General features: G+C 42.3%; 1 protein-coding gene across 1 annotated transcript in view; it reads left to right on the top strand.

Annotated features, from left to right (window-relative positions):
- LOC119648545 (gustatory receptor for sugar taste 64a-like) overlaps positions 1–24,816 on the top strand; it is a 51,577-nt gene that overhangs the window by 12,910 nt on the left and 13,851 nt on the right. Inside the window, exons 5-7 of the mRNA XM_038050314.1 lie at positions 10,160–10,285; positions 10,664–10,821; positions 10,907–11,069. Of these exons, the coding sequence (XP_037906242.1) occupies positions 10,160–10,285; positions 10,664–10,821; positions 10,907–11,069 (447 nt within the window). The remainder of the gene's footprint in view (positions 1–10,159; positions 10,286–10,663; positions 10,822–10,906; positions 11,070–24,816) is intronic.

Genomic DNA, 24,816 nt, shown 5'->3' with positions numbered 1-24,816 from the left:
TCGTGCGATCGTAATCACCGTAATCATAAGCAATCAATCATAAAAAATCATCATAAAACTATGAGCAATACAGTTTGTACTTTACGAATCAACTTGCCTATTGGCTTTGACCTTTTAACTAAATAAATTTTTGGATGCGTTACAATGAGGAACTAACGACTGGTTTGTGTATTAGTTGAAATGATGTTTTCGTGCAAGTTGACAACATTTCAGACATCAGACAGACACATGTCTGTTTCGGGTAAATGTTTGTTCCAGACAAACTGCTGCGTCAGACAAAAATCTGCGCTCATTTTATTCAAATTTCTGTGTCAGATATCAACAGACAAATGTGTGTGTCAGCTAAATTTCTGTTTCAGGCAAAGTCTGTGTCTGTGCCAAGATAATGTCTGTACCTATCCCAGACAATCGCTATTCCGTGGAGAAATCCACTCCCTTGACAGGTCAATCCGCCTCTCTCCCACATACAACTGAACCCTGAAAACTTCAGAAAACTCAGGGATACTTGCGCTTTTTTAGGCAAAACCACCCAAGAAACCAGTATCTTTTCAACAAAGTATTTCCATTCACGAAATGGTGAATGTCCTGGCAAATCACTTCCTTCGAGCGCACCTCTAAATCTTCTATATTCGCGGTCAACGTTTCGAAAGCATTGTTGGCGAATCGAATCCATAGACCAACTCCAATCCTTACGAACTTCTTATCGTCCTAAACTTAGCCAAAACCTTTTTTTGCCAACCTTTTGTCCATCCTGATGAACATGATGATGCCCCCCCCCTCCTTGTTGGTCCAAATGCAATGGGAGCTGTGATTGCAGCCTCCAAAAATAAAAAATCGAGACAAAATCCCTTCCACAATTTTAAAAAAATGCGATCCCAATATTTCCACCACATTTTTCTAAATCATTAACCACTGCCTCCTCAAAGCCCACATCTCCACTGATTGGAAGGGTGCTCGCATTACTCCCATCCCAAAAAAAGAACGCTAACCTGCTCAATCCTGATAGCTCTCTTCTATTTCCTAGCCTATCTTAATCTGATCTTCCTCCGCCAAAATTTCCGAGCGGACGATTAGATCTCTCATCGGCGAGCACTGTGATTCCAACAACCCTCTTCTCGAGTTCCAATTCGCCAATCGAACTACACACTCGGTTGAGCACGCACTTGTTGCCCTCAAGACTGATATGCTTCTCGGTATCAATTGAAGGATACCCTTTATAGCCTGTCTTCTAGGCTTAACAAAAGTTTTCCGACATCATCACTTTCCATCTGCGTCTCCGTAAGCTAATTCTTATCTTTCTAGACTGGCGGAAATTCATAGTCAATATTCAACTGTATCTTTCCTCTTCCTATATTGGCTGAGCAAGGCATTCTTCAGGATCCAGGCCCTTCTGCACCCCAACCCAACTCCACCCACATGTCCTACCCGAATCGTTCAATAGGCGGATGATTTCATCCTTTATGCTTTCACCTAGGACATGGTGAAGTTCGTCTGAGTCTTTATTAGATGTGCTTTATTGATATTTCATCCGCTGGAAACTTTCCATAGATTCCAATAAATGCAAAACCATCGTATTGCATGGAAACATGAGAAAGACGCCGAAATTGTGGAGTGACATCAGAGCTTTGTCACTCAAAGTCCACAACGATCCTATTCCAACTGTGAATCATGTCACATACATCGAAGTGACAATGAATTCCCGTCTTCCCCACGTCCCTCATATAACGGAGCCACTAAACCGTGCAATCAGTGCCTTCAGGTCCCTGTATCCTATCCTAAAATACAATATTCCTACTCTCAAAAAATTAATTGTTATTAGCAGCTTATCCGACCACATCTCATTTCTGGTCCGATACCTCCGCTTAAAAGAGCGCAGAATCCTTCGCCACTGTGACAACATTTGTAGAAACGAAGACCGCTCCAAATTCATCCACGACATGATCCTTTACGAGGTTTGCCAAACCCCGCGTACCGACGCCTTCCTTGTCCGTCATGCCCTCAACTTCCTGGCCAAATGTCAATCCCATCCCAATCCTCTTGTTTGCTAGGCATGCAGATCGAGATCGTTGAGGATAATCTTCTTCTGACCAATCTATTTCCTCTTATCCCTCCAATCAAAAAACCGTCTGTTCGATTTGCAAGGTAGAGTAGCTTTCTACGCTGGCAATTTAACCGATTCCCAATTTTTTAAATGTCCCATCATTAACGCAACAGATAGCAACTCTACCATCGCGTTCGCTGCTGGCCCGTCATCATCCATTATCGATCTTTATGGATTTGGATACATTTTTCTTTGGATTTATTACCTATCCTTAGGTTCGTTCTTCTTGTGCTGCAGTAGCAGAATATTACCGATTTATACGGCACCAATTGTTCTTGATTGTCTCCAAAGACCTGTCACCTCCGGAAATGTTGTTCAGTTTTTCTTAGGTCTCTGCTTTGTTTCTAAACGCTCTCCACAATCGGTTGTGGAGATCCTCATTTTCGGCAATAATAAAGTGTAACTTCGCCTGTAACTTATCCGACGATTCCTTGCTCTTGTGTCTGGGTTTTATGCGGGATGATCGCCACTACTCTCGTTTTCTTTTGCCTGCTGTTGATAGTTTTTACTGGATCCAAGCCTATTTTCAGATAGCGCAGGTATGACATCCGTCACTACTGGGACGTGCTTTCTTTTTAAAGTCTGATCTGCCAACACCATGCCTCCTCCAGCCTCCAGTTTTCGAAGTACAGTAGTCTGCTTCTTTGATTCTTTTGTTTTTCCCGTTGCATATTGTACTCATTTAATGCTCACTAGTATCGGCGTTAAGAGGTCCCTTATGCCACAGCCCTCGTAAAATAGTAAGTTCACGCTTACGTACTGAGGCGACCAGGTACCTACGAGGTTCTGTTGGAAATAGTCAGCTACCCTTGACTGCGAATTTTCCAACGGGCACGGTTTCCGTAACCTTCTGGATCTCTTTAATGGTAGGTTTATTAAATACAGGGTTGGAGTTCATGATCCAAGACTAGGCTTGGTAAATGAGAAGCTTGGCTCCTTGAGAACTGTATGTTGGTTCCCGGAAAGACACATATTCGTTCCCTTGGAGATATTTATCACTGTTTACCCAATGGATGGATGGAAACAAGGGGGTATACTTCATTCTATTAGCAGCAGATGAATATGTGTGGTTAAACTGGCTAGGTTGCATTATTCATACCTGTATTGATACTTAAACGCGAATGGCATTGAAGAGGCTGACAGATTGGTTTCAGAATAAAGAAGAATGAAGAATGCGATTAAGGCAAGGCCGTAAGAATTTACATAATTGAATGGTCGCACTTAGGCTCTTATCGAAAGCGAAAATCTCTTTCAAAAATTTTGAGTTCGCTAGAGTTTCATTTTTACTGGAAATTTCTTCAAGTTCGGGTGTCATTAACATAAGGTTGTGAATGATATTACCATGACGATTTCAAATAGCAGAAGGTTGAGAAAAATGTTGACAATACAAATAAGAACAATCACAACAGTTTTAGCTTAAACGGAAACAACAATATATTCAAAGCTAATGATACCCTTTTACGAGGTAATTTCAAAGATACCCCTGTTCACGTCGAGGGCTGCCAATTTGCACCAAGATGACATACTTTATTCGCATTTGATCGTTGGCAACAGCACCAGTAATGAACATGGTAGTGATTACCGGAAAGCTAGTATAGATGATAGCCGCTACCGAGAAACCTGAAGGGAAAATCTTGTTGGTTTCCGCCTTTATTAAGCCTCGGTTCGTAAAAGCCTGCGAGTGGTGCAGGCCGGAAACTATATGAATTGACATACCAAGGGATAGTACCCCATCAATATGGATTAGGAAAGGTTTTTAACTCAGTAGTTTTCTTTTATCTCGTATTGCTGTTAGCATCAGAATGTAGATTATGGGTATAAGTAAGAGATGAACTAAATTGTTTGGTAATATTTTGGAGAGGGAAATCTCGTCAATGATGAAAAATTTGGAATCCCACTTTTCCCATTAAGCCAGGGTATAACATTACAGTCAAAGCATCTATTTTTGTTGTAAATACCAATTAAAAGGGGTGAAAATCTGTAAATTCTAAAACGTTATTGCTAGCAAAATGTAAACAGTGCTACAAATAAGGGCTACACGCTAACGGCTGGCATACCGCCAACGGTTTCGAGCGAGAATTTCAGTGATATCGGCTGGAAAATCTTGGCCTAAGCGAACTTTCCATCTTACGGCACTGTGCGTTTTTTCAAGGTGCGCCTTTGCGACGTGGAAGCACTTTTCCTACGGGATTTTAGCTGCCAAAATTCGGTCCAGATTACGACCTACCCGGCAACGACAAAGGAATAACAATTTGTGCATTTTCTCATGGAACGTGCGCTCCCTGTACAGAGATGAAGCTGCTGAGTAACTAGCCGATACCCTGTCCCAATATAGGACTGATGTAACAGCGTTACAGGAGATGCGTTGAACAGGGACCGGTTTCCTGGAGAAGAGCCGCTACACCATACATTATAGTGCCGCCCAGTAAACCATGTGTGCTCGGAGTAGGTTTCTTACTCAGCCAAAAAATAGAACCTGCTGTTATAGGATTTGAAAACATAAGCAAACGGCTATGCACTCTGCACTTGCGAGGCAAATTTAGAAATATAAGCCTCATAACGGTCACGCCCCTACAGAGGAGACTGCAGAGTCGGAGAAGGATATCTTCTACGAGGGAGTAGAACGAATTTTCGGAGCCTGTCCCCGATATCATATCAAAACCATACCTGGGGATTTTAACTGCCAAGTAGGGAAGGATTAGCAGCAATTAGCAGTGTCACACGAAATTATTCTTGGAAGTACCAGGCTTACGCGAAAAGCGGTCCACAAACATACGTGGGCGTCTCCAGGCGGGACCACGTGTTCATCGAACGCCGCCACCTCTCGCCTTGATGAATGTGAGAACATATAGTAGGGCCAATATAGACTCGGATCACTATCGTTGGCATGCTGCTCCAAGCTCGAACAACAATACCACTCAGAATCCCCTCTGACAATCAGCTGAGAGTGAATTCCGAAGCCATTCACAATACAGCCCTACGCGACACCTACAAGGGGGGAATGAATGTCGCAATAACCGCAATCAACGGAGATCCTGGCGATGAAGTATCAACCACCTGAGGAACGTTATCATTGATGCGGCCACAAAGATGCTTTGCCCCAGCCGCAAGAAAAGTCGGAACGGCTGGTTCGACGATGAATGTAAGGTAGCAACGGAACGGAAGAATGCTGCACACCGAGTAATGTTGCATTCTCAAAGGACGCGGGCACGCGCGGGGACTTATCACGAATTTCGTCGAGCGGAGAAGCGACTTCACAGACGGAAAAAGGAGACTGACTAGGCTGACCCTGAACAATGTTTGAGACCAGATAAAAGTAGCAGGATCACTCTCAAGACCAATCGACATCAACAACGGTCTACGATAAAGGGATGCCCTATCATGCGTCCTCTTTAACCTGGCCCTCGAGAAAGTGATCCGTGATGCTGACGTAAATCAAAGAGGTACGATCCTCTTTAAGTCCACCCAACTACTGGCCTATGCTGACGATATCGACATCATGGGAAGAACCATTCGAGACGTATAAACTGCCTTCATCCAAATCGTGCAGGCGGCACGAGTTCTTGGGCTGCACATCAATGAAGCCAAGACAAAGTGTATGGTGGCAACGGTAGCGCCGAAAACCAATCAACTAACAACAACAAACCGCAATGATGAAACGGGAAGAATAGAGATAGGAGACTACAACCTTGAATTCGTTAATAATTTCTCCTATCTAGGGTTGAAAATCACAAACGATAACAGCTACGATGATGAAATCGACGCATGGTTGTTGTCAGCCAGTAGAGCCTATTTCAGCTTAAAAAACTATTCCGCTCGGAACGTCTCACCATAGGGCCAAAACTCTAACTGTACAAGACAATGATCTTGGCAGTCTTCATGTATTCCTTGGAGACTTGGGTTCATAGCAAGAAATCGCAAACTTTTCGCCGCGTTCGAGAGAAGAATCCTCCAAAGAATTTTTGGCCCCCTACATGAGGATGGACAATTCCGTAGCCTACATAACGACGAAATCTATGAGCGATACCATGACCGTCCGGTTGTGGATAAAATTCGGCTCAATAGGAAGGGAAGGAAACAACGCAATGAGCTTGGTAAAAAAGGTAGGCAAACAAGAAAGCTGCAGGTAATAAAACCATAGGAAAAAACCAGAAAGGAGTGAGAAAAATGGAAAACGGTTATATGGTAATTAGTATGCTTAAAGTCATATATAAATAGGCATAGTTTAAGATAGATCAATCAATTAGGTATTAGCGCTGATGAAGGACCACCAAGGTCCCAAAACCAGTGTATGTCATAGAAAATGAAAAATTTACAGAATAAGGAAGAAAGCCTAGTTCTTTGCTTAATCTATAATCCCTGTGAAAAAAACAAAGATGTGGCAACCAGCATCCTGGAAAGTGTGTTGGAAATCCTAACAACCTTTACTATAACTTTAACGCCGCAGTTACCTTTTTCGCGTCGAATTACTACCCCTTATTTATAAAATGTTAGTACCACATCGAATTGAACATCGAATATATTCAACATTACGAGCTATATATAAATGGAAATATTTTTATATAAAAAATCAAAACCTTTTATACCGCGCCGAGCAGATAATGTCTTGTTGCGCGTAATGGGGTATACGGTTCTGCAATTATTGCTGTGCAGGCGGTCAAAGGATAGTATAGGTCCCAAGGTGAAACGTGGATTGGTATCCACGATGGAGCATAAAACCTGGGAAATGCCTGCTGAACCAACACGAACAGCTCTACTACCACCTCCACGTGGTGATCGCTGGCAGTTCTTTCTTAACGAAAGACTACAGACGGAGAACGATGAAGGCAGATCTTCCACGCCTAAAAATGGGACAAATTGCACCAACTGGTCCTCCAGGTTGGGGGCTGGGTAGGGCTGACACCCCTACATGGAAAACCGATGTTACGAACCCACGAAGGGAGCCTCGGACAGGATGAATTTTACAACGACGAACCCGGCAACTACGAAGGAATAACGATTTGCGCATTTTCTCATGGAACGTGCGCTCCCTGTACAGACCGAATGCTGCTGAACAGCTAGCCGATACCCTGTCCCAACATAAGGGTGATGTAACATCGTTGCAAGAGATGCGATGGATAGGGAGCGGTTTCTTGGAGAAGGGCCGCTACACCATATATTATAGCGGCCATCCAGTAAACCATGTATTCCGAGTAGGTTTCTTAGTCAGCCAAAAAATGAAACCTGCTGCGAAAGGCTACGCACTCTGCGTTTGTGAGGCAAGTTTAGAAATATAAGCCTCATAAAGAGGAGACTGCAGCGTCGGAGAAGGATTGTCCCAAGTATCAAAATCATACTTGGGGATTTAAACAGTCAAGTAGGGACGGAGCAAGTATCCAGGCGATACGTTGGCTCCCATAGCTTACATAGGGATACCAATGATAACGGACGGGGGATTATTCAATTAGCAGTATCGCACGAAATGTTTGTTGGAAGTACCTGGTTTGCGCGGAAAGTGGTCCACAAACATACGTGGACCTCTCCAGACGGGACCACTTTCAGCCAAATTGACCACGTGCTGATTGGACGCCGCCACGTCTCAGCCTTGATGAACATATAAGGGACCAATATAGACTCAGACCACTATCTCGTTGGCATAGTGCTCCCAGCTCGAATTACGACACCACCTACAATTCCCTCTGACAATCAATTGAGAGTGAAAGCCGAAGCCATTCACAACACAACTCATCGCAACACTTATAACAGGGAAATGGATGCCGCAATAACCGCAGTCAATCGATGGCAGAATGGGCATATTAACGCGATGGGTTGAGTATTTTGATGAACTACTTAACAACCAGAACATCGGCGAGTTGGAGGTCCCGCCAACTGAAGACGACGGACAAATGCTGCCACCACCAAGCATAGAAGAAACAGTCTGTGCAATTCATCGGCTTAAAAATCATAAGTCGCCAGGAGCTGATGGAATTAAAGCCGAATTGGTTAAATATGGAGGCGACCAATTACATCAAGTGGTTCATCAACTGATGCTCAAAGTATGGGACAGCGAATCAATTTCTGATGACCGGCAACGAGGCTACATAAAAAGGGAGATATCACACAGTGCGGCAATTATAGATCTATAAGATATTCTCCCCTATTTTTCTAGGCCGGATAGCCCCATACGCCCAGAACATCGTTGGCCCATTCCAAAAAGGCTTCACTCCAGACAAATCAGCAACAGATCAGATTTTCTGTCTGCGGCAAGCGATGACCATCAAGTTGTGAATAAAATCCGGCTCAACAGGTTATGGTGGGCGGGTCACTTGATCCGTATGGATGAGGATGATCCAGCCCGGAAAGTTTGTAAGAGGACGAGGCAGACCCTGCCTGAGATGGAGCGATGGCGTAGGTCAGGACGCCAGACAGCTTTTAGAGATATCGAGTTGGTGAACCTCGGCGCAAAACGTGGATGTCTGAAGTTCATTATTAAGACAGGCCTAGACCGATACCGGTTGATGCGCCGTTGATGATGATGATAATGAATCGTTGCTGTTTGAGAGTGGACGTTATCGGAACCCACTTTGAGATTCGTACCACTCGGCACCATTACATTGTCATCTTTACGAACCCTTGGCTGGACTGTATTCCATTGCTCAGAGAAAGTCTCTTTTTCCTGTGAATAGAAAATCTCTCGTGGTGGGTAGTACTGTACTTTTGAATTGTTTCTTTTCTGGGCCAGAATCTCTAAATAAGTATTCTGTCCAAAAATGGGCGGATTAGCGCTTATTCTGTCAGGCTTGTCAGAGTACCATATCGCAGCGACCACGAGGGAGAGCAATGCTCTGCAGAGTCCCATCATATAACTTTAGTTACCCCGAAAAATCTTGCTGGTAGCGCTGGAACTCATGTTCAAATTGGGGGAAGCAAGCATTCAATTCATTCATTCCATAAATTGACTCGTGTCCCGAAGACAATAGCCACAAACCGTTGCCAGTAAGTTTGCCCCTATCCGAGGCATTGATTCTATACCAAGGAAAAATAGGAAATCGAGTGAATTCTTAATCCTTACTTCACCGGGGAGTCGCTATCTCAATGGGATAGAGACGCAATAAGTTAATAACGAATACTGTTGAAAGCCGCACCTTCCCCTTGTCCTTCTTGGATGTTACACAGTCTCACAGACTATAATGACTTCCGAAATAGGCTTGGGAAATATGCTGAAGTCAAAACCCTTAAAGTTCATGTGTATATCCTCAACGTTAACTACAAGTTTACCCATAAAGCTAAGTTTGAAATATTTGCATATAAGGATTCGGTCCACATGTTTCAGCTGCAAAAGATACATCACGCCAATATTTTAGCATCTATTTGATACCAATTAAGATATTGTTTATTTTCCAACAAGTGGTCCTTTTAAGATTGTTGACTGTTAATCTGAACCAAATTTTAATTAAGTATCGTGTGGGTGAAATGAAATACCGACTACGGAAAAGATTCATATCTTCCAGATGAGAAATATCCCCTCGCCCCCACTCTTGCATTCTCCAATATTGATCAGCAAAGTCAAATCCGCTTCAACAGTTTCCCTGGGCTCCGCTTCAATTTAACGCTCCATAATTCTTCCTGTCGAAGGAGTATAGAGGAAGGACACTTTATAGTCCATTACTAGCCACAGGAGGATAATGAAACAATCCCCAGCATATAATATATAGATCATCTCCGTCGATTAATTTTGTATCCACCAGGATAAATTACTGAAAATTTCCATAAAAGTTCCTCGAAAAACTCATCAGATTTTCGCTTTCATGTTTAAGTGTTCCGAGTGCTAGCGTTTCTCTGCTGTTGTACGGCGGGAATATTGTAATCCTGGAGGTGTGAGTGTGTTTAACATCTGCTAACCTCCTGACATGGCACGATAGAAACATAATATTATTTTAAAATATTCATAGCTTATATTTTTATATTCGGGTGAAATAGAGGAAACTTTGAGAGCGCAAAGGTACATTAGCATTGGAAGGAACTCGCGCACTCTGCGGAGATGTTTATGTTTAATATTTTGTTTTCTCCTCGGAGCAGGTACTCAGCTTCACCAGCACGTTTGTATGGAACTTCATGGACCTCTTCATAATACTGATTAGCATTGGATTGACGAAACGTTTCAAGCAGTTAAATGAACGTCTGCTACGAGCCATGGAGGAAAATGTAATAGGATTAGGGATACAGCGGGAGCGCCTGATCCGATTCTCGTTGAAGCGAGTACAAAGCGAGTTTTGAATGAAATCAGTTCGCCATTTTGATTTTCTAAAAACGCTCGTAGTACGTGAGGCTTTCCGCGGAAAATCTACCACTTGCTTCAACACGAACAAGAAGCAAATGGTGTGCGCCATTTATTCAATTTTGTTATTGCTTGTCTTCGCGCTTTCATGCAATTACTTTCCGCGGAAAGCCTCAAGTGTTGAGAAATCAAAACCGTCAAAACTATGACTGGCAGCTCCAAAAATAGACGATATCATTCGAACCTCGCAGAATGTCTATTTGCATGAACATAAAGTCATTCCTTCGATCTTTCATCCTCTCCAGCCCAATAGACCGGAGGCATTCTTCCGAGAAATTCGTCTTGACTTCATCACTTTGTATGACATCCTTGGCTACGCGGATAAGGAGATGTCGTTCATCATTTTGTTATCGTGTCTCAACAATCTGTACTTCATATGCTATCAGCTTATGAACATTTTCCAGTGAGTAGTAGACGGAGGATATTGATGGAATATTCTGTGGGAATTTTCTAGAGAAAAATGTGATTCGTGTTTTGTATGTTCACAGAAAATTGAGGTTCCCGATCAACTATGGGTACTTTTGGATGTCCTTGCTGTACTTAATGGGACGCAGTGCTTATCTATTTCTTCAGGCATCTACTATACAAGATGTTTCCAGAGTGCCCGTTAAAATCCTGGCGAAGACACCGCGCGGAGTGTGGTGCACGGAGGTAAATTTTATGTCTTTATGTGTTTTGTTTCTGTCTTCGCACAATTTGCAACTCAAGTGGAAGTCTCCCACTTCCTGCCACTTTCTCAACTATTAGGCAGTGTGCTAAGTGTGTACGTTTACATCAATAATCACACCCGAGCTTTCTTAAGATGTTGAGAAATTGTGCTTACAGGTTGTGTGTTTTGTGAATAGACGGTAATATGGCACTAGTGGATTCAGAAGAGGTTTCTAGGATTCATGTGGTACATATAAGAATTGCAGTCAAGTCGCAAAGAGTCATTTCGTGAAATATTAAAGGAACCATCTTTCTCTTAAAACGGTATAGGAAGCATGTGAATTTCAGGCATTGTATGCGAGAGATTTTTAGGAACTTTGAGTATTATTCCTCGGGGTTTTAGTAAGGACGAGTGCATCTTTAGTGTCGGCTACAATTTTTCTTTTTACATATTATTATGCTTCAACGCAATTTAAGATGCCGTCTGCCCTCTGATATGTCATTGATCCCTGTTTGTGTTTGTTTTAGAAGCTTCTGCAAATAAGATCGGAACAAACGGTAGGTTCTTGAGTTTCAAAGAATATGAATTCACGATGATAATATTTTTTCTTCAGTAAAAACCAGGATCTTTCTAGACAGTCTTTTCTGTTTCTTAGAGTTTGGCATAACTTCATAAAGGTTAAGGACAACTTTGCAAAAGTTCCGATTTAGTTGGAAAAGAAGGCAAAGACCCACTATAATCCGAATGACTGGGATACATTTAAGCAGCTTAGTCAGCAGATGCGGGGGTATGGAGATTATAAAATGACTGACATTTCTCTCTTTATCCTAGAAATCCGCTAAAAGGCATGGAAATTCGTGGGGTGGGAACATACTTATCCGAAATATTGATATTTTTTAATTAGATATTTTTGGATTACCAGGTGCGCTTGACGGCAGAAGCCGTTTTTATATACATATGTGATATGTTTATTCAAATCCAATATCGATCCTGCTTCTCATTGTGCTGTTCACAAAGTAGGGGCTATGAGTAGACAGTCTTTTCTACCGAATGACTGCTCTACTTAATATGGCGAAACAATCCAATTGGATCAGGGCCTTAAAGTGTATTAGAGCACTTCATGCAAGATCGTAACAGTACACTACAAGATTACAGCACCCTATAGGAGGTAGTGTGGTCATCATTGCGCTCGCTCAAGATTATCACCCTGATTTGACTCAGGTACTCCGCCATGTTATTAACATAGTATGCTGGTCCCAAGCCCAGGTAAAGGAGGCAACGTACTCTGTACTATCCTCAGTAAAAACAAAAATAAAATGCTGAGATCAGGGAAAGAGATAAATAGAGTATAGCTGGAGTTATTCTACTATGCTAAATCCTACCTGATCTCTCTTGGTGACAGGCCCCGCGACAGGTCGACCAAGAAAATGCATAGAATGTCGTTACAAACATGATGATCGGATTGAGTCAAAAGCCCCGGAGAAATGCTAGGGCGTCCACCTCAGTCGACGCGGCAGGACGGGCCCCGGTCCTGTCGAGAAATGGGCAAGGGTTCTTGACGCATGGACGGCGTCAGGACGTAAGCAAGTTAGTCCGCACGCAACGAACAAAACAAATACGTGTCTGCATGCTAAATGTTGGTACCCTAACTGGAAAGACCGAGGAACTCGCAAGAGCCCTTCGGAAAAGGTGCATTGACATCTGCGCTCTGCAAGAAACCCGATGGTCTGGTGCCAAAAGCTGCGACATTGAACGCGAACGCGGTAAAAATGGCTACAAACTTCTCTATTTTGGTAACCCACACACTCAATATGGTGTTGGTATTGCCATCTCAGAGGGTTTTCGTGATGCCATTAAAGAAGTCGAACGATTTGATGATCGGCTGATGAAGCTCACCATTATATCAGCTGATCGCACTATTCACTTCTTCACCGCGTATGCACCACAGACAGGTCGACCTGATGCCGAGAAAGATGCCTTCTGGCAACTTCTCGATGAAAAGACTTGTCACGTGCCTGCTGACGATTACATAATCATTGCCGGCGACCTTAATGGTCATGTGCGTGAAAAGGCAGACGGTAACAGGTGCCATGGGGGAAAGGGATTCGGAGCGCGCAATGAAGGTGGCGAGCGTATAATCGATTTTGCGGACACCCATGACCTTGTACTTATGAATACATGGTTCATCAAACGAGTGTCTCATCTTTCTACATTTTATAGTGGGAACAATAAAACGCAAATCGACAATACCACTGTCACTGATTGCAAAGTCGTTCCCTATGAGACCATCGCACCTCAACATCGGCCGTTGATTGCCGTCCTGCGAATTAAGCCACCGATAAAACAGCGTGAGGAACGCACTGACCCGCCGCGCATTAAATGGTGGCGATTTGGTGAGAAGAAAGAAGAAATGGTCTCACTCATACGATTGCCAACCATTACGAATGTGGAAGAATCATGGAACCAAATGAAAGAGACGATCCACAAGGCGGCCTCTGCAACCCTCGGGGTCACCAAGCCGGGTAAGCGGTACATCAACCGAGATACTTGGCTTTGGAATGATGATGTTGAAATGAAGGTCTGTGAAAAGAAACGCCTCTACCACAAATTTCTCGACGATAAAACGCCTGCTAATTGGCAAATTTATAAGAATGCCAACCGGGAAGCAAAGAAAGCGGTCGCTGTCACCCGAGCGAACCATTTCAAAAATCTTTACGATAAACTGGACACTCGGGATGGTGAGAGAGATCTGTATCGACTTGCTAAAAGCCGTGATGAACGCACACAGGATATCGAACACTTCTGTTGTGTTAATGATAAGAACGGTACTTTGCTTACCAACCGTCGAGCCGCAACGGATAGATGGCGAGAGTACTTCGAGCAAATTTCAACTGAAGAATTTGCTCATCCTCCACTTCCACAATCACTGCTATTTGGAGCAGTTCCACCAGTCAGCGCAACTGAAGTCGAGGAGGCAATAAAACAAATGAAATCGGGGAAAGCAACAGGACCTGACGACATCGCATCTGAGCTCTGGAAAGCGAAGAGCTGGGACCCAACATTGTGGCTCAGTGAATTCTTTAACCAGGTTATTCAGGAAGGAAGAACACTATCTGACTGGCAAGAAAGTACCACTGTTCCAATATGGAAAAAGAAAGGTAGCCCAGCAGAATGTTCAAATTACCGTCCGATCCGGTTACTTTCCCATACCATGAAGATTTTTGAACGCATTCTTGACAATCGTATTCGCGAAATCGTTGAAATAACCGTGAATCAAGCGGGGTTTGTCAAGAACTGCGGAACTACTGACGCAATACACGCTGCGCGGTTACTCATGGAGAAACACCGTGAGAAGCATCACCCTCTTTACATTGCCTTTCTGGATCTAGAGAAAGCGTTTGACCGTGTACCACACGAACTCATCTGGTATGCTTTACGACAACACTTCGTGCCAGAAGAACTCGTGCGCTGGGTTCAATTGCTCTACCACGATCCGAAAAGTAAAGTTCGAGATATGGTGGGTGTATCAAAACCGCTTCGTGTCTCTGTTGGAGTTCATCAAGGAAGTGCCCTCTCACCACTCCTCTTTGTCCTTGTTATGGACACCGTCACACGGAATATCCAACGTCCAGCGCCCTACACACTGCTTTATGCAGATGATGTTTTCCTAGCATCTGATAGCAAAAATGATCTCGAGCAACTTGTCCAAAAATGGAATGATCGCCTCATGCAACACGGTCTCAGATTGAATTTAAACAAATCTGAATTTTTGACGACCGATCCCCATGAAATAGGCACAATCACTGTCAGCGGCAGTGATCTGCCCAGAACTGAGCGATTTAAATACCTCGGGTCAACGCTATCAGCCAATGGAGAACTGCATTATGAAATTGCTTCACGCATTAACGCAACCTGGATGAAGTGGCGTTCCACAACTGGTGTTCTTTGTGATCGACGTATCAACGAACGTCTCAAATCTAAAATTTACCGGAATGTCGTCCGTCCAGTCGCGTTCTATGGTTCTGAGTGTTGGCCGACCATAAAAGACAATGAACGGCGTCTTGCGGTAATGGAGACGAAGATGCTACGTTGGACTAGTGGCGTCACACGTTTAGATCATATCCGAAATGAGGATATCCGCGATCGTTATGGGGTTGCACCGATCGTGGAAACGTTGCGAGAGAGGCGTCTTCGATGGTATGGTCACGCAATTCGTGCAAACGAGAATTCACTTGCCAAGGTTGGTCTGAACATCGAAGTCGATGGTAAACGACCAAAAGGCAGACCTAAGCAACGGTGGCTTGATACGCTGGATGGGGATTTGAAAGCCTCGGGATTGCACCCAGATCAGGCATTCGATAGAGCCAAATGGCGAAGCCGATCACGACGAGCCGACCCCGCTTGTGAACGGGACAAAGGCTGAAGAAAAAGAAGCTTTGACTCAGGTACTCATTCATAGCTGAGTCGGCTGGTATTCGATGTAAAATCAGGATACAAATTCCACTGCCACCAGTGAGATTTGAACGCTGTCATACGGGACAGCGTTGTGCTCTAACCATGCAGCTATCGAGACACCTCGCAATTAACTAACTTTTAGTAAATAAAGTAGATCATTTCCGTAGAAGAGAAAGGTTAATTACCTTTGATGCCAGGCAAGGTTTGAAAGTAATTAGCAACGGAACAGCACTTGCCGGCCGTGTTAGCTGAGGGTTTGTAGTGTTGTTATTGTTGAACTGCTGGTGGTGTACGCAATTACTGAAGCAAATCTAACTCGTCTGTTAAATTTCGTTGAGTTTGTCACTGCAGATTGTTGAGCGCAAGTCTGGCCGGTTTTCGTAATGTCTCTTTCTGGATGGTGTATTGTCCCGATAGCTTCCTTGTGTTGGTCTGAAATAGGATTTCCTTCGATGTTGTTTACTGAGAAGATTCCTGTCGATCGATGTTATTAATAGATGCGGCATACTGCGGTGATAGCTCTGTTATGAATGCAGACCTTTCCGACATTTAGTGGCGGCATACGCCTTTCTAAGCCTTACAATAGATGCCTCCTGAAAGTTCTGCAGCTTGAACCGCTTCGCTAAAGCAATGCAGATTAAATCCTTAGAAGTGGCCCCATCTATCGAGCACGCACGGCAGTAATTTTCTCAAGTAAATTTTTTGATTTGGCTGCAGGAGACTATGGCTTTGCTCTAGACCAGACCATTTTTTTCGACGGTGTGATTTCGTGCTCCACGTTCGAGTTTTGACTGCGTCATGGAGCTTTACGTTTGCCTCTTTTTAATGTGTGTGTGTGTGAGACAAAACCTTACTAAAATCAATTGAAAGTCTGTCTGTGCGCCTGTCTGTTTGTGTGTCACGATTGGAAACGATTGAACCGATTGTTACGAAATTTGGTGAGAACATCTGGTCTGTGTGTCCCTTTACATGCATCGTGGCGCCATTTTGTGTTTGAATTTGAAAAGGGGCTTCCCATACATGCGTATGGTCATGTGGGTTATAAAATGAAAGGACTCAATTAGTACTTTTCGAAACTGATCTTATTTCTGATATTAGATGGAACCTACCCAACCGAAAAATCTGAAAAAAGCACAATGATGCATCTATATGAAATGTAGGCCTCAAAATGTATCCGATATCTGCACAAATAAAGTTAATAATAGTGTATTAACATGTTTTCGAAATTTACCCGAAAACCCCGCTTAAGTTCATTCTGGAAGTACAAAATTTTGCAACATTGTAGCTGATAATATAGGAAATCATTTGAATGCAATCCAACTATTATTAACAAAGTTATTGTAAGTCAAATTATTACATTCCATGTAAATTTATTGCATTCTAGGACGTGTATGACGTCATCATACGTATACGTATATGCTAATGAAATTTGCAGGTAGTGTTCAATAAGATGAATGTGTCGTGCACAAAGTAAAGTGGAAACGGATGAAAATGCGTCAGACAAATTTCTGTCTTTAATATGAATGTACATATACATATTTTGTTTGGCAATATACGAAGAAATATTTTGTACTCTTGTATGTATGTATGAATGAAGAATCGTTCATAGAGAGTTACTCACATAAAATGAACATAAAACCTTTATACCTGGAGCACAAGCTTTCGGTATTCTGACTTGTTTGTAGATTTCTTAGTATTAAGTGTATTTGAAACGAAACTGAAATTCAGTCTCATTAAAATTATTATTTTGAAAAAATAGCAATAATAAAAGCAATCTTTGCGGATGTTAAATGTTACAGAGAAGGATGAATAAGAGGTAGATCTATATTGGCACGGTGTTCCAGAATAAATCTTCAAAAGTTGAATCTTTAGTCTATAATTTTTTCCTGGAATTTTACTACTTCTTGTGAATGATGAGGAGCTCTTTAAATCGACTCATTGCCTGTTTCCCACAAGTAACTTTTTCGCTTAATAATATGAAAGGCGCGACGATATGTTATTTCACCAATATTAACTGAAAATTACCCCCAGCGAGGAGTTGATGCAGAAATAATACCAATATGCTCATAGCAACAAAATACGTTACTCAACGTTCAATTATAATGGAATTTTCCACCAATTATGCGTGATAAAAATCATCATAAATCAACGTAATTTGCACCTATGTAATGCTGTAAACCTGTAAACCTTGAATGGTAAACACATTAACAATACTCCTGAATTTCGAAGGAAGCAGCCCAATCAGATAAAAAGTGAATGAAAATTTCCCCATGAGGTTTGATATATCTTTTTCTCCATATATTCAAATGGAGATTTGTAAGTTAATGGGGACGTGTCAGAAAGATTGACTTCTTTTTCGAAAAAGAATTATGTTGAAAAAGATTAGTTTTTACTAAATTTAATTGAGTTTTCGTGAAATTGTAGTATGTCTATCAAAATTAGTTAAATGGTAACAGAACCTTATTGAAATCTAGAGATACATACATATTAGTTAGGCCTCACATTCGCTGGTATGAATGATCTGTGGTAATAATGCAAAGATCGAATCATGAATTTTGAGACGAAGAGAATAGTAGTTCGGGCTCTTCCAGGTATATAGTCTAAGAAAGGTCTTAGATCTGAAGGCAAATTTACGAGGATCAGTGAAAATTTAATTCTCTCTCTTTAATTCTACTCTCTCCTATCTCACACATTCTAAGACTTGACTTTGCATGGTATATTTTGAACTGGTTGAATACTGGAGTAACAGCTCATTTTTATGTAACTCATTTTTCGAAATAGTAGTGGTACGCTAGGAGACGCTGTGGTCCACAGCGTTGTTGTTGGGATTAGTACTTTGCTTTGACACAATTGAGTCGACTGGCATCCAATATCTAGCCCACGATGCAAATCCATAAGCTATCAGCAAGAATTTATCCATGATCTAATGATCTATTTTTTGCCGTTCTTTATATACTATGCAATAAAAATATGCAAATTTGCAAGAAATATGTATCTAATTATCTAGTGATAGTGACCTTTCAAACATCTTTTTAGGAATTTGCGTAAAATGTCTGTCTGTTTGTCTTTTTAAGGTTTTGTGTAAACACAAAACCTTATTAAAATCGGTTTACCGTCTGTCTGTCTGTCTGTCTGTCTGTCTGTCTGTCTGTCTGTCTGTCTGTCTGTCTGTCTGTCTGTCTGTCCGTCACACGCATTTTTCTCGGAAACGGTTACAGCGATTGACACCAAATTTGGTAGAAAGGTGGGAACTGTGAACGCTCACGCATACAGTGAGTTACATCCTTTTACGTTGAATTTATGGGGGGGTCCCCATACATGCAAAAGGGGGGTGTAATTTTTTTTTTCATCAAATATAGTCGTGTGGGGTATCAAATTAAAGGTCTCGGTTAGTACTTTTCGAAAACAGGCTTAGTTTTGACATTTGTTAGAAAGGTGGGGAGTGCGGGGGGTTGAAAGTGACCATTCCTTTACGGGGGCCATTCTCAGAAACTACCCAACCGAAAAATCTGAAAAAAATCAAGAGGCTGCCACTATATGGTGCCTGGGCTCCGAAATACCTTCCACACTGATATCTGCACAAATAAAGTTAATAATAGTATATTACTATAATTTTTAGTAATTCGCTGCAAAACCCCCCTTAAGTTCATGATAGGACGACGAAATTTCGCATCAATATAGGGTGTAACATAGAGCATGATGTTACCAAGTTTGGTGGAAATCGCACTATTGCTAACAAAGTTATAATACGTCAAAGTTGTCGCTTCTTTGCAAATTCAAGGCTATAAATGTCAATATCATCCGAAAGTGGATATTCTCACATAATATTGTATATGCATATATTACATGCTACGTACAAAGAAATGCACAAAACCTTTCGTAACTGAAGCGTCCAGCTTCCGGTTTCCCGACTTGTTTTATAGCAAAACTTGAAAGGTCATTCCGGCCAGACGGTTATATGGGATTTTTAAAAACACCTCCTTCTCCATCCATTCTCTCTGCGGGATCTGTAATCTGGTATTACGTGGCGGGGCTGGATCAGTATTTAACTGTTATTCGTGATGGCGATCCTCTTCTTCTCTTTCTTCCTTCTACATACTTCCAACTCCAGTATTACGTGGATATTTTTCATTGCTTCTTTCACTGTTTTCCACACCTTAATCGAACTCAAAATATTCTCCATGATGCTTTCCGTTGATAGCTAGGTAATGGCTACTGCTTCCATTTTCGTTCTGTATGATTCCAACCTTGGGTAATGGAAGAGTACTTACTCCGCATCCCCCGTTACGCACTCGTATCTCGGGTAGTTCGGTGAACCATCAAGACCATATCAATGGAGGTATCCTCGATAGCCACCATGCCCACTACTCAACTCAGTCAAGTCATAGCATATTTTCGTTTAATCCAGTGCTCGAAGTTTATGATTGGAAAATACTGGATTCCCTACCTGTTCTTAAATATCTCGGGATGACTCCTGCAATTCCGATGTCATTTGAGAATTTAATGGACGTCAGCCAGCGAGAGAGACGCAACGTTATCACACAACGTTATACATTATATTCTACAACAAAGGGCCGCGGACTTATCTTTGTGGTACTCCAGAGGTTATTCCATATTCTTTAGGGCCCTCATCTAAGTCACAAAAAAGACGCCTTTCAATCACAAAGTAGACACATGAGCTTCTCTTTGGAATTTTTGGCAAAATGTCTTACCCCTCCGCACTTTCGACATAGGTCAGATCTGTCATATAGGCTGCTGCAGTTTTTCGCTACGTGTTCGAGCTTCAGCCATTTAAAGCACTTTAGACTACCTACGGGAATGACTTTTTCGTTACTGGATGGCAGGTTTTTCGTTGCAATTTGAGTATTTCCATGCGCTTTCCTCATCTTTATTATATTTGTCCCGCGGACAGATTGTGAACTCGATTGCAACCCTAGGGCTTCGCATAACTCAGGTTTGATGGCAATTTCAACGAAATCCTTACATTCGATCGTAATAAATCTCCAGCAATAACTTGCCTTTCTGTGTTCGCCTGATAGGCGTTACGTTCTCACTTAGATCTTTCATAAAAGATTCCCCTTTTACTGTGGGTAAAATGTCAGAATATATAAGTATGCTTTTGTTAGTAATAATGAGACCATTGGGTCGGGCCTCCTGTTGGAGTTTTTTGTTTGTTTTCAATACTCGTCCAGATTGGTTCCTCCCTTGTCTTATTAGCTTTGGTTGGAACGACGACTGGTCTTCCTTGAGGTGATATTCCTGGGAGGCATTTTCGTTTTTTTTTAAAGAACGGTGAATTTCTTTCGTAACCTCCGCATTCGATTTTCGGTGCTGTTATTCCTATCGTTTTTAGGGAGAGATATAGTGGAAGAAACGACAATTTACTTGGTGGAATAGAAACTTCAGGGAACAACAAATTTGTGAAACTGAAGCTACCTCTATTCAGCAACAAAGTTTGGGCCCATATTACACTATTTGCGAAAATTTCGATTTATAACTCGCACATTGGCCGATGCCGATCTTGTAGGTTTGAAACGCTGGATGGTGACTTAAGAGCATTTTTTCACCCGCCCCAAGCATATTACTGCAGAAAATGGCGCATTCAATTGAGACGAGTAAATCTCGCTATTGAACAGGACAAGGGCTGAAAAAGAAGAAGACTAAAGCAGATCTATCCAACAATTCGAAACAGACAGAAAACCAGTCTAGGATAACCTTAAAGTAAGTAAATTTAAATATGGTAGTATACTTTTATTACCTTTATTTGAGCAGATATCAGGAGTTAGATACCGTATAATGGCAGTTTCGAGATTTTCTTCACATGATTGGATATTCTCATTTTCAGAAGGGTCCGCGAAAGAAATGATTAGTTTCCACCCTCTGCCCTCCCCCCCCTTTTGCAATAAATATTCGAACTGATGCCAGCTTCGGAGAACACTAATCGAGACCACATCTGGTCGTGGTTAAACTAAACATAGAACGATGTTAGTCACTGCATGCGAGGTGCTTACAATTTTCGCCTTTTCACGAAATTTCACTATCAATATGAGAAACCGATTCTGAGATTTTGTTTTATACAATATCTTAAAAATCACGAATTGACCTGGGAGCGGGGGGGGGGGCGCAATTTTGGAGCAACTAATACTTATTATTAGAGCGTGATATGACAATAAAAATTGTCACGTGGTGCATCGAGACAAAATCTGAGAGGAATTGAAAGTATAAAGCGGACTAGGCGTGGGTTGAAGAAGGAACGATGGATCTCAACCAAATGGCTCTGAATTTGGAAAGCTAAAATATGTACGCATATGCATCATAAAAAATTTCTTGTAGGAAAAGCTACTTATTTTAATATGCAACTCGCTCCAACTGGCTCTGAATCTTTTTTAGGGTGCTTGCATCCCTAATGTAGATCTTCCCCTCATCCTTTAATTGTGGCAATATATTAGATATCATAGGTCTCGCATAGATTGGTGTACGGTTGTGTTGTGTGTGTTTGGGGTGGGGGAGAAGCAAAGCCTCTGAGCACTCAGACGTTAGTGGTCCATTGTACTCGATTCCCCCATCTAACAGAATATCCCGGATTTGTTTATGTATCGCAGGATTTCCGTTAGTGGATGCACCACTGCAGTTGAATCACATCAGCGCCAAAAATCTGATGTCTGATGCGTCTATAGGCAGGGCACTCACATAGAAAATGTTCCGTGGATTCCGGTTCTTCATTACAGGATGGACACATATCATATTGGAAAACTCCTTTCCTGAACATATGCCCAGCTAGTGAATTATGGCCAGTCTGAATGCCCACACTAGTTCTGCAAGTCTTCTTGCTTTTCGACAGGATAAACTTTGTTTTATCTTTTTTAGGATCTGACAGTAAAAATTGGTATGTCTAGCAGCATTAAGGCCCCGGCACCTGTCCCAGTTTTCGATAGCAGCATTAGTCAATGAATTTAGAAACAGAGTCCAATCGATTTCTACATTCCTGAACGATTTTTGAAGTGATCAGAGTCCTACTAAACGCTCTTAATGCAGCTTTACTATCACTACGGATTGCGATGCGCCTGCCCTTCAACCGCTTGTCAATCATCGAGGTTGTGGTCTCTTAGGGTGGGTTATACTTCAGCCTGACCGTTGTGTATTCCCTCAAGGGAAAATCTACTTCTCGTTTTTCTTTGAGAGGTAGACTCCTGCTCCAGAACCATTTTCTGTTTTTAAGCCATCAGTGCAGAAGACGTCAGTATATCTTGACAAGCATTTTTCTGGTTCCCCCCAGTTTTCTTTTTGGAATGTTGTTTTTCTCATAGCGCGATTTTAATTGTGGTCGCCAACTTGAGCCGCGCCTGAATCAGATCATAGGGTAGAGAACTGGAGAGGGTCTGACCGAAAATGCTTTTCAGAACTCAGTTGGATACTTTTTAGTCGAGATCTCGCGTTAGAGTCTCCAAAACATTCAAAAATCCCCAGAAGGATCAACTCGATGGAATTCTTGGTGAAATCCTGCCTTTCCAGATGCACTTCCCCACCAACGAGGAGGAGTCAGATCCTTGCTTAGAGGGTATGCAGCCCCAGTCGTGTGAGACGATCAAATCGGTTTTTGCTGACAATAAAATCGGCTGGGCCATAAATGGCTTCTCCGCACATAACTCTCCGGGCTTAATGCCACTTTTGCTATAGAAACAGCAAGAAAGGGTAGTGCCATTGCTTGTCTCTTTGGATAAATAGGGAGCATTCAACAACGTTGCGAGGCCAGATAAAAGCAGCAACATCATTCTCGAAACCATTTAACATCAGCAACGGTTCTTTAAACAGTCCAAGTGATCTGTAATGTTGAGGTAAATGTGAGGGGTATGATCCTCTTTAAGTCCACCCAATTACTGACCTATACTAACGATATTGACATCATGGGAAGATCGACGTACAAACTGCCTTTATCCAGATCGAGCAGGTGGCGCGGGATCTTAGGCTGTACACCAATGAACGCGAGACAACATTAGTGCCAACTCGCACTGGGTAAACGAGAAGAATAAAGACGGGACTATAACTTTGAGACCGTTGATAATTTCTCCTATTTAGGGTCGAAAATCACAAACGATAACAGCTACGACGATATAATCCGCGTACGGTTGTTGGCTGCCAACAAAGCCTATTTCAGCTTACAAAAACTGTTACGCTCGAAACGTCTCACCATTGGGTCAATGCTATTACTGTACGAGACAATGATCTTGCTAGCCGTCATGCATTCCTTGGAGGCTTGGGTTGTCAACAACAAAAATTGCGAACTCTTGGCTGCGCTCGAGAGAAGAATCCTCCGAAGAATGTTTGGTCCCCTACATGAAGATGGACGATTCCGGAGCTTACATAACGACGAAATCCATGAGCGATAACATGGCCGGAACGATGGCGTAGGCCAGGACACCAGACCGCTTTTAGGGATATCGAATTAGTAAACCTCGAAGCAAAACCGGGATGTCCGGAGTTTCTTATTAAGGCAGGCCTAGAACGGATATCGGTTGTTGCGCTGTTGATGATAATGATGATGATTCGACAACGTTAATACCAACGCAGTCAAAGAAATTTTATCTTATCTTATCTTACACATTGGATAATATCCATGTTAAAAACTAGGATAATCCAGTCTGATCTGGGAGGTAGCTACTTGACTAAAACTGTACCCAGAGGTACGCCCCAGTGTGATGGCATCTTTTTGTTACTTTGGTTGATAGTGATGAACGAAGTTCTACGAATATTGGACAGTAGCGGAGTGGAGTTGGTTTCATATGCCGACGAGTTGACGATATTTGTGTCAGCGATGTTTACCTCAGTTATGAGTAGAATCATCAAATGAACCAAAAAGGGGATGATGTTATTCGGCACGCCTGCAAGTGGACCTTTGTAAGAAAATGGGGTCTTCGGTCTAAGGTGGTTTTCTGGGTGTATACAGCCAAGGTTCGTCCCATCCTTGCGTACAGTTTTATTGTATGGTATTAGACGCTGAGCAAAAATTTTAATAGAACGAAGTTTTGTAGGATTCAAAGGACAGCGTTTGCAGGTGCTAATGAGGTTCAGCAGGCCTACCCGCCAGGTTCTCCCGTACGTTGTATCGTGCAATGCTGTCAGACTACGTGAGTTCGGATGATTGATTAAGATTAACTATTTCGGTAGCTTTGGACGGTCCCTACCGACTACGCCATATGCAAGCCGAGCTTCACAAGGAACTTTGCTATGGGCTTTCTACTAGCGACATGTTGTAAAGTTATGACACAGTATTCTTCACCGACGGATTAAGGATGG

The sequence above is a fragment of the Hermetia illucens genome, chromosome 2 (genome assembly GCF_905115235.1).
Source record: "Hermetia illucens chromosome 2, iHerIll2.2.curated.20191125, whole genome shotgun sequence".
NCBI lineage: Eukaryota > Metazoa > Arthropoda > Insecta > Diptera > Stratiomyidae > Hermetia > Hermetia illucens.
This window is presented reverse-complemented; position numbering and strand designations above follow the sequence as displayed.